We start from the raw sequence: 13240 nt of genomic DNA, 5'->3' as shown, positions 1-13240 counted from the left end.
TTTTCCTACACAGCTGTGTGTTTCAATCAGTTACATACAGGCCTAGTGTTAATTTTGTCCATTTTAAATAATCCCTTTGTGTGGACACAGAGAGTTCCTCTGATTCCGGCTTTTGTGTGTGTGTGTGTGTGTGCGTGTGTGCGCGAGCAGTGTGTGTGTGTGTGTGTGTGTGTGTGGTGGGGGGGTTCAGGCCTATTGCTGGACTACAAGCAGTGTGTGTGTTTGTGTGTGTATGCATGTCTGCGCGAGCAGCATGTGTGTTTGTGTGTGTATGCATGTCTGCGCGAGCAGTGTGTGTGTGTGTGAAAAAGCCCGGGGACGAGTGACTCTGCTGCTAGATTAGAGTGTATCTATGGCACGGACTCCAGTACCCCGCTGGGCTGAGTGCACGGAACCTTGGTCATAGGAGAATTGGCTTGGGATTTAAGCTCAGGGTGTTAAGATAGAGTTAGCCTGTTTTCTTAGGCAGTCGAGCTTTGACCCTAACATAGTGGGGCTTCTCTGTCTCCTCTCTCCTCACTATATCTATTGTCTTTCTCTCATCTCAAAGTAGTTTAACCCAGTCTCTCTATTGGGAGCTTGATCTGTTTTACAGTGAGCAGCACAGTGACTCAAATCTCGTAAGAGAATGGGAAATTCTATTCACATTCTGTGTAGTCAGTTGGATCTACTTGCTGTCTGTCCCCATTTGACTTGGTTCATGCTAGCAGTCATTTGGTACACGCTTGGCTTGGTGTTTGGTTTGACAGGTTTGACAGGAAGCTGTGTTCAGACGTGTGTGTGTGTGTGTGTGTGTGTGTGTGTGTGTGTCAGTGCACTCGCTTGTGTCTGTTTCATGTAGCTGCAGGCCCCTGTCACATCAGTACCAGGAAACTCCCACCACAACAAGAAGCGAAACCAGCCACTTATAGAAACTTACTGGGGTCTGACGCTAAACCCCGTAGAGAGTTCTGTACAACCTGTAGAGAGTTCTGTAAACACGGTAGAGCATTCTATAAACCCTGTAGAGCATTCTGTACAACCTGTAGAGCATTCTGTACACCCTGTAGAGCATTATGTACACCCTGTAAAGCATTCTATAAACCCTGTAGAGCATTATATAAACCCTGTAGAGCATTCTGTACACCCTGTAGAGCATTCTATAAACCTTGTAAAGCATTCTGTACACCCTGTAGAGCATTCTGTACACCCTGTAGAGAGTTCTGTACACCCTGTAGAGAGTTCTGTACACCCTGTAGAGAGTTCTGTACACCCTGTAGAGAGTTCTGTACACCCTGTAGAGCGTTCTGTACACCCTGTAGAGAGTTCTGTACACCCTGTAGAGCGTTCTGTACACCCTGTAGAGCGTTCTGTACACCCCGTAGAGCGTTCTGTACACCTTGTAGAGCGTTCTGTACACGTTGTAGAGCGTTCTGTACACCCTGTAGAGCATTCTATAATCCCTGTAGAGCATTCTATAATCCCTGTAGAGCATTCTATAATCCCTGTAGAGCATTCTATAAAATCCTGTAGAGCATTCTATAAACCCTGTAGAGCATTCTATAAACCCTGTAGTGCATTCTGTAATCCCTGTAGAGCATTCTATAATCCCTGTAGAGCATTCTATAATCCCTGTAGAGCATTCTATAAATCCTGTAGAGCATTCTATAAACCCTGTAGAGCATTCTATAAACCCTGTAGTGCATTCTGTAATCCCTGTAGAGCATTCTATAATCCCTGTAGAGCATTCTATAAACCCTGTAGAGCATTCTATAATCCCTGTAGAGCATTCTATAATCCCTGTAGAGCATTCTATAATCCCTGTAGAGCATTCTATAAACCCTGTAGAGCATTCTATAAACCCTGTAGAGCATTCTATAAACCCTGTAGAGCATTCTGAAAACCCTGTAGTGCATTATATAATCCCTGTAGAGCATTCTATAAACCCTGTAGAGCATTCTGTAAACCCTGTAGAGCATTCTGTACACCCTGTGGAGCATTCTATAAACCCTGTAGAGCATTCTATAAACCCTGTAGAGCATTCTGTAAACCCTGTAGAGCATTCTGTACACCCTGTGGAGCATTCTGTACACCCTGTAGAGCATTCTGTACACCCTGTAGAGCATTCTGTACACCCTGTGGAGCATTCTATAAACCCTGTAGAGCATTCTATAAACCCTGTAGAGCATTCTGTAAACCCTGTAGAGCATTCTGTACACCCTGTAGAGCATTCTATAAACCCTGTAGAGCATTCTGTAAACCCTGTAGAGCATTCTATAAACCCTGTAGAGCATTCATTCTGTAGAGTGTTCTTCATAGCTGTGGCTATGTAATGGCTTTGCTAGAGTGACTGTGAGCGCTGCACGACCACGCGGCAAACTACACTAGCTACACTTCAGATTCTGTTTGTCACCTTACCCATAAAACCAACACCTCCTACTTAGGCCTTGAAACCTGTTACTCACCCTCCACCCTCCTTTTCCTACCTTATTTGTCTTTTTAATTTATTTTTTTACAAATTATTGTAATTGTAAGTGAGTGTTTGCATGTTATAATCAGGGGTTGGAACTGTTTCCAGAAAATAACAGACATTTTCAAGAAGCAGAATCAGAGCTTGGAACAAAGTGTTCTATACTGTTCCAAAACAGAACCGTTATTTTAAAACCATGGAAACCGGTTAATATTTTTTTTTTTACGTTCAAGCATTTTCTTTCAGTCCACAAAAAAAATCTACAGAGCACCTATGCAAAGCCCTCCCTCTGTCAATCAGAAACTTCCTCCAGTGTCTGCCTGCCAGCTGAACAGCTTTGCCAGTGTGTGTGGGTGTAGGCTGTAGCCCCTCCCCCTTCGAAGTGTAGCTGTAGCCCCTCCCCCTTCGAAGCGTAGCTGTAGCCCCTCCCCCTCTGAAGCTTAGCTGTAGCCCCTCCCCCCTCCGAAGTGTAGCTGTAGCCCCTCCCCCTCCGAAGCGTAGCTGTAGCCCCTCCCCCTCCGAAGCGTAGCTGTAGCCCCTCCCCCTCCGAAGCGTAGCTGTAGCCCCTCCCCCTCCGAAGCGTAGCTGTAGCCCCTCCCTCCTCTGAAGCGTAGCTGTAGCCCCTCCTCTGAAGCGTAGCTGTAGCCCCTCCCCCCTCCGAAGCGTAGCCCTTCCCCCCTCCGAAGCGTAGCCCCTCTCCCCTCGAAGTGTAGCCCCTCCCCCCTCCAAAGCGTAGCTGTAGCCCCTCCCCCTCCGAAGCGTAGCTGTAGCCCCTCCCTCCTCTGAAGCGTAGCTGTAGCCCCTCCTCTGAAGCGTAGCTGTAGCCCCTCCCCCTCCAAAGCGTAGCCCTTCCCCCCTCCGAAGCGTAGCCCTTCCCCCCCTCCGAAGCGTAGCCCCTCCCACCTCGAAGTGTAGCCCCTCCCCCCTCCAAAGCGTAGCTGTAGCCCCTCCCCCTCCGAAGCGTAGCTGTAGCTCCTCCTCTGAAGCGTAGCTGTACCCTACTGAAGTTTCAAGCGTGATTCAATAGATAGATTGAGAGATGTTTTATCAACGAAGAATGGTTCAACTTTTTCAATGCTAGTTAGGGCACATTGGATGTATCAACTACTAAAAGATAAGGCACTTTTTCATTCTGGTGCCGCTCTGTTAGCTAGCTAACTCCTCTGGTCCAACTTTAAGCCGACTCTGAAGTTCAAAGATGTTAAAAGTTTGTCCGTAGAAGCCGCTCCTCAGTAGGTACAATTCTCTGGGCCTAATACACATAATGCTTTGACATCACGAGGCTCAGCACTCCAAACCAAGCCTCCACCCTCCACCCTCTCTCCCCAGTTGCATCTGGCGCTCGACACTCGTCTTTCCTCACTGAGCTATAGCTTGCTGCTCTATCGCACAGCGTGATTATTGAGGTTATTTATTGTGAGCTAAATGTAAAAAAAAAATATATATATATATGATTTCAGAGGTTTAGAAATGAAACTGAAAGGAACGATATAAACCTGTACTTATATATTTTTTTTGTCTCTGTGCTCTTCAGTCTAAGGTGCGGGAGTTGGAGAATAAGTGTCACAGCCAGAGTGAACAGTTCAGCCTGCTCAGCCATGAGCTGGAGACCTTCAGACTACAGGCTGGCAAACTGGACCTGTCTGGCTCCACCATCCTCACTAACCCCCCTCTCTGCCATCTGACCAACGGGGTGGGCCTCACCGGAGGTAACCATAGCGACCATTATTACCGTCATCACACTATTGCACACCATTGGGCAACTGTTATTCCCATGATATCACCATAACTATTATAACCATATTATATTACCGTAATGACACTATTGCACACCATTGGGCAACTGTTGTCCAATGATATCACCACAACTATGACAACCATATCATATTACCGTAATGAGACTAATACGTTCCTCATACTCACTATTATTCCCCTCATGATATACACTTCCCATCCCAATAAATTTATATTTTCATATGGCCTTCGTATGCCCCCTCGGCCTCCTTTCAAATACTACTACCGAATCTCCCTCAGACACAGTCAACCCATGTGGTCTATAGTTTATACCAAGATGCATTTTACACTGAAGATAGCTAAAGTAAAGTGTTTGTTCCAACTGTGGATCTCCATGTAGATAGTAGGAATGTATTACATTTGCCATGATTGAGTTTGAAAGGGATTCCACTTGATAAATTCACTTTGATGCAGACGCGTATGAGAACATGATATTTTGTAAACCTGGCCACAGCTGGCTTTAAAGTATCCCTTAAAGTCCATACTGTATCCATCCATATATCCATCCATATATACATCCATATATCCATCCATATATCCATCCATATATCCATCGATATATCCAGCCATATATCCATCCATCCATCCATATATCCATCCATCCATCCATCCATCCCTCCATCCATCCATCCATATATACATCCATATATACATCCATCCATATATCCATCCATTTATCCATCGATATATCCAGCCATATATCCATCCATCCATCCATATATCCATCCATCCATCCATCCATATATCCATCATCCATCCATCCATCCATCCATCCATCCATATATACATCCATATATACATCCATCTATATATCCATCCATCCATCCATCCATCCATCCATCCATCCATCCATATATCCATCCATCCATCCATCCATATATCCATCCATCCATCCATCCATATATCCATCCATATATCCATCCATATATCCAGGCATCTATCCATCCATATATCCATCCATCCATCCATCCATATATCCATCTATATATCCACATATCCAGCCATATATCCAGCCATATATCCATCTATATATCCATCTATATATCCACATATCCATCTATATATCCATCTATATATCCACATATCCATCTATATATCCACATATCCATCCATATATCCATCTATATATCCACATATCCACCCATATATCTAGCCATATGTTCATCTATATATCCACATATCCATCTATATATCCACATATTCATCCATATATCCAGCCATATATCCATCTATATATCCACATATCCATCTATATATCCAGCAATATATCCCATCTATATATCCACATATACATCCATATATCATCTATATATCCACATATCCATCTATATATCCACATATCCATCTATATATCCACATATTCATCCATATATCCAGCCACATATCCATCTATATATCCACATATCCATCTATATATCCACAAATCCATCTATATATCCACATATCATCTATATATCCATATATCCAGCCATATATCCACATATACATCCATAAATCCATCTATATATTCACAAATTCATCTATATATCCTCATATCATCTATATATCCACATATCCATCTCTATATCCATATATACATCCATATATACATCCATATATCCAGCTATATAATCTATATATCTATCCATATATCCATCTATATATCCATCCATCCATCCATATATCCATCTATATATCCATCTATATATCCATCCATATATCCACATATCCAGCCATATATCCAGCCATATATCCAGCCATATATCCATCTATATATCCATCTATATATCCACATATCCATCTCTATATCCATATATACATCCATATATACATCCATATATCCAGCCAAATATCATGTATATATCTATCCATATATCCATCTATATATCCATCTATATATACATCCATCTGTATATCCATCTATATATCCATCTATATATCCATCCATCCATCCATATATCCATCCATATATCCATCCATCCATATATCCTTCCATCCATCCATCCATATATCCATCTATATATCCACATATCCATCTATATATCCAGCAATATATCCCATCTATATATCCACATATACATCCATATATCCATCTATATATCCACAGATCCATCTATATATCCACATATCATCTATATATCCACATATCCATCTCTATAGCCATACATACATCCATATATACATCCATATATCCAGCCATATATCATCTATATATCTATCCATATATCCATCTATATATCCATCCATCCATACATCCATCTATATATCCATCCATATGTCCATCTATATATCCATCTATATATCCATCCATAAATCCACATATCCAGCCATATATACATCCATATATCCAGCCATATATCATCTATATATCTATCCATATATCCATCTATATATCCATCAATATATACATCCATCTGTATATCCATCTATATATCCATCCATATACCCTTCCATCCATCCATCCATCCATATATCCATCTATATATCCACATATCCATCTATATATCCAGCAATACATCCATATATACATCCATATATCCAGCTATATAATCTATATATCTATCCATATATCCATCTATATATCCATCCATCCATCCATATATCCATCTATATATCCATCCATATATCCACATATCCAGCCATATATCCAGCCATATATCCAGCCATATATCCATCTATATATTCATCTATATATCCACATATCCATCTCTATATCCATATATACATCGATATATACATCCATATATCCAGCCATATATCATCTATATATCTATCCATATATCCATCTATATATCCATCTATATATACATCCATCTGTATATCCATCTATATATCCATCCATATACCCTTCCATCCATCCATCCATCCATATATCCATCTATATATCCACATATCCATCTATATATCCAGCAATACATCCATATATACATCCATATATCCAGCTATATAATCTATATATCTATCCATATATCCATCTATATATCCATCCATCCATCCATATATCCATCTATATATCCATCTATATATCCATCCATATATCCACATATCCAGCCATATATCCAGCCATATATCCAGCCATATATCCATCTATATATCCATCTATATATCCACATATCCATCTCTATATCCATATATACATCCATATATACATCCATATATCCAGCCATATATCATCTATATATCTATCCATATATCCATCTATATATCCATCTATATATACATCCATCTGTATATCCATCTACATATCCATCTATATATCCATCCATCCATCCATATATCCATCCATATATCCATCCATCCATATATCCTTCCATCCATCCATCCATCCATATATCCATCTATATATCCACATATCCATCTATATATCCAGCAATATATCCCATCTATATATCCACATATACATCATCTATATATCCACATATCATCTATATATCCACATATCCATCTCTATATCCATATATACATCCATATATACATCCATATATCCAGCCATATATCATCTATATATCTATCCATATATCCATCTATATATCCATCCATCCATACATCCATCTATATATCCATCCATATATCCATCTATATATCCATCTATATATCCATCCATAAATCCACATATCCAGCCATATATACATCCATATATCCAGCCATATATCATCTATATATCTATCCATATATCCATCTATATATCCATCTATATATACATCCATCTGTATATCCATCTATATATCCATCCATATACCCTTCCATCCATCCATCCATCCATCCATATATCCATCTATATATCCACATATCCATCTATATATCCAGCAATATATCCACATATACATCCATATATCCATCTATATATCCACAGATCCATCTATATATCCACATATCATCTATATATCCACATATCCATCTCTATATCCATATATACATCCATATATACATCCATATATCCAGCCATATATCATCTATATATCTATCCATATATCCATCTATATATCCATCCATCCATACATCCATCTATATATCCATCTATATATCCATCCATCCATATATCCATCCATATATCCATCTATATATCCATCCATATATCCATCCATCCATATATCCATCCATATATCCATCTATATATCCATCCATCCATAGATCCATCCATCCATCCATATATCCATCCATCCATATATCCATCTATATATCTATCCATCCATATATCCATCTATATATCTATCCATATATCCAGCCATATATCCAGCCATATATCATCTATATATCTATCCATATATCCATCCATATATCATCCATCCATATATCCATCCATATATCCATCCATATATCATCCATATATCCATCCATCCATATATCCATCCATATATCATCCATCCATATATCCATCCATATATCATCCATCCATATATCCATCCATATATCCATCCATCCATATATCCATCTATATATCCATCCATTTATCCATCCATATATCATCCATCCATATATCATCTATATATCTATCCATATATCCATCTATATATCCATCTATATATACATCCATCTGTATATCCATCTATATATCCATCCATATACCCTTCCATCCATCCATCCATCCATATATCCATCTATATATCCACATATCCATCTATATATCCAGCAATATATCCACATATACATCCATATATCCATCTATATATCCACAGATCCATCTATATATCCACATATCATCTATATATCCACATATCCATCTCTATATCCATATATACATCCATATATACATCCATATATCCAGCCATATATCATCTATATATCTATCCATATATCCATCTATATATCCATCCATCCATACATCCATCTATATATCCATCTATATATCCATCCATCCATATATTCATCCATATATCCATCTATATATCCATCCATATATCCATCCATCCATATATCTATCCATATATCCATCTATATATCCATCCATCCATAGATCCATCCATCCATCCATCCATCCATATATCCATCCATCCATATATCCATCTATATATCTATCCTTCCATATATCCATCTATATATCTATCCATATATCCAGCCATATATCCAGCCATATATCATCTATATATCTATCCATATATCCATCCATATATCATCCATCCATATATCCATCCATATATCCATCCATCCATATATCCATCCATTTATCCATCCATATATCATCCATATATCCATCCATCCATATATCCATCTATATATCCATCCATTTATCCATCCATATATCATCCATATATCCATCCATCCATATATCCATCCATATATCATCCATCCATATATCCATCTATATATCCACATATCCATCTATATATCCAGCAATATATCCACATATACATCCATATATCCATCTATATATCCACAGATCCATCTATATATCCACATATCATCTATATATCCACATATCCATCTCTATATCCATATATACATCCATATATACATCCATATATCCAGCCATATATCATCTATATATCTATCCATATATCCATCTATATATCCATCCATCCATACATCCATCTTTACATCCATCTATATATCCATCCATTTATCCATCCATATATCATCCATATATCCATCCATCCATATATCCATCCATATATCATCCATCCATATATCCATCTATATATCCATCCATATATCCATCCATCCATATATCCATCTATATATCCATCCATTTATCCATCCATATATCATCCATATATCCATCCATCCATATATCCATCCATATATCATCCATCCATATATCCATCCATATATCATCCATCCATATATCCATCCATATATCCATCCATCCATATATCCATCTATATATCCATCCATTTATCCATCCATATATCATCCATCCATATATCATCTATATATCTATCCATATATCCATCTATATATCCATCTATATATACATCCATCTGTATATCCATCTATATATCCATCCATATACCCTTCCATCCATCCATCCATCCATATATCCATCTATATATCCACATATCCATCTATATATCCAGCAATATATCCACATATACATCCATATATCCATCTATATATCCACAGATCCATCTATATATCCACATATCATCTATATATCCATATATCCATCTCTATATCCATATATACATCCATATATACATCCATATATCCAGCCATATATCCATCCATATATCCATCTATATATCCATCCATATATCCATCCATATATCCATCTATATATCCATCCATATATCCATCCATCCATATATCCATCCATATATCCATCTATATATCCATCCATCCATAGATCCATCCATCCATCCATCCATCCATATATCCATACATCCATATATCCATCTATATATCTATCCATCCATATATCCATCCATATATCTATCCATATATCCAGCCATATATCCAGCCATATATCATCTATATATCTATCCATATATCCATCCATATATCATCCATCCATATATCCATCCATATATCCATCCATCCATATATCCATCTATATATCCATCCATTTATCCATCCATATATCATCCATATATCCATCCATCCATATATCCATCTATATATCCATCCATTTATCCATCCATATATCATCCATCCATATATCCATCTGAATATCCACATATCCATCTATATATCCAGCAATATATCCACATATACATCCATATATCCATCTATATATCCACAGATCCATCTATATATCCACATATCATCTATATATCCACATATCCATCTCTATATCCATATATACATCCATATATACATCCATATATCCAGCCATATATCATCTATATATCTATCCATTTATCCATCTATATATCCATCCATCCATACATCCATCTATATATACATCTATATATCCATCCATATATCCATCTATACATCCATCTATATATCCATCCATATATCCATCCATACATCCATCTATATATCCATCCATATATCCATCCATCCATATATCCATCCATATATCCATCTATATATCCATCCATCCATAGATCCATCCATCCATCCATCCATATATCCATCCATCCATATATCCATCTATATATCTATCCATCCATATATCCAGCCATATATCCAGCCATATATCATCTATATACCTATCCATATATCCATCCATATATCATCCATCCATATATCCATCCATATATCCATCCATCCATATATCCATCTATATATCCATCCATTTATCCATCCATATATCCATCCATCCATATATCCATCCATATATCATCCATCCATATATCCATCTATATATCCATCCATTTATCCATCCATATATCCATCCATCCATATATCCATCTATATATCCATCCATTTATCCATCCATATATCATCCATATATCCATCCATCCATATATCCATCCATATATCATCCATCCATATATCCATCCATATATCATCCATCCATATATCCATCCATATATCATCCATCCATTTAGTCATCCATATATCCATCCATCCATATATCCATCTATATATCCATCCATTTATCCATCCATATATCATCCATATATCCATCCATCCATATATCCATCCATATATCATCCATCCATATATCCATCCATATATCATCCATCCATATATCCATCCATATATCCATCAATCCATGTATCCATCCATATATCCATCCATCCATTTATCCATCCATATATCATCCATATATCCATCCATCCATATATCCATCCATATATCCATCCATCCATATATCCATCTATATATCCAGCCATATATCCATCTATATATCCAGCCATATATCCATCCATCCATATATCCATCCATCCATCCATATATCCATCCATATATCCATATATCCATCCATCCATCCATATATCCATCCATATATCCATCCATATATCCATATATCCATCCATCCATCCATATATCCATCCATCCATATATCCATCCATCCATCCATATATCCATCCATCCATATATCCATCCATCCATCCATATATCCATCCATCCATCCATCCATCCATCCATCCATCCATATATCCATCCATCCATCCATATATCCATCCATATATCCATCCATATATCCATCCATCCATATATCCATCTATATATCCAGCCATATATCCATCTATATATCCAGCCATATATCCATCCATCCATATATCCATCCATCCATCCATATATCCATCCATCCATCCATCCATATATCCATCCATCCATCCATATATCCATCCATCCATATATCCATCCATCCATCCATATATCCATCCATCCATCCATATATCCATCCATCCATATATCCATCCATCCACATATCCATCCATATATCCAGCCATATATCCATCTATATATCCATCTATATATCCAGCCATATATCCATCTATATATCCATCCATCTGTATATCCATCTATATATCCACATATCCATCTATATATCCATCTATATATCCACATATCCATCTATATATCCACATATCCATCCATATATCCATCTATATATCCACATATCCAACCATATATCCAGCCATATATCCATCTATATATCCAGCCATATATCCATCTATATATCCACATATCCATCTATATATCCAGCAATATATCCCATCTATATATGCACATATACATCCATATATCCATCTATATATCCACATATCCATCTCTATATCCATATATACATCCATATATACAGCCATATATCATCTATATATCTATCCATATATCCATCTATATATCCATCTATATATACATCCATCTGTATATCCATCTATATATCCACATATCCATCTATATATCCAGCCATATATCCAGCCATACATTAATATAGCCAGCCATATATCCATCTATGTATCCAGCCATATATCCAGCCATATATCCATCCATATATACATCCATATACAGTGGGGAGAACAAGTATTTGATACACTGCCAATTTTGCAGGGATTCCTACTTACATGCAAAGCATGTAGAGTTCTGTAATTTGTATCATAGGTTCACTTCAACTGTGAGAGACAGAATCTAAAACAAACATCCAGAAAATCACATTGTATAATTTTTATGTAATTAAGC

The 13240-nt window shown here is 37.3% G+C and overlaps 1 protein-coding gene across 3 annotated transcripts in view; it reads left to right on the top strand.

The window, feature by feature from the left end:
- LOC110533297 (peripheral-type benzodiazepine receptor-associated protein 1) overlaps positions 1 to 13240 on the top strand; it is a 227660-nt gene that overhangs the window by 145575 nt on the left and 68845 nt on the right. For all 3 annotated transcript variants that reach the window (XM_036989598.1, XM_036989597.1, XM_036989599.1), the window contains exon 13: positions 3984 to 4158. In XM_036989598.1, coding sequence (XP_036845493.1) covers positions 3984 to 4158 — 175 coding nt within the window. The remainder of the gene's footprint in view (positions 1 to 3983; positions 4159 to 13240) is intronic.

Source organism: Oncorhynchus mykiss, chromosome 10 (assembly GCF_013265735.2).
Source record: "Oncorhynchus mykiss isolate Arlee chromosome 10, USDA_OmykA_1.1, whole genome shotgun sequence".
NCBI classification, from domain to species: Eukaryota; Metazoa; Chordata; class Actinopteri; order Salmoniformes; family Salmonidae; genus Oncorhynchus; species Oncorhynchus mykiss.
Note: the sequence above shows the minus strand (reverse complement) of the source record. Positions and strands in the feature narration are given on the sequence as shown.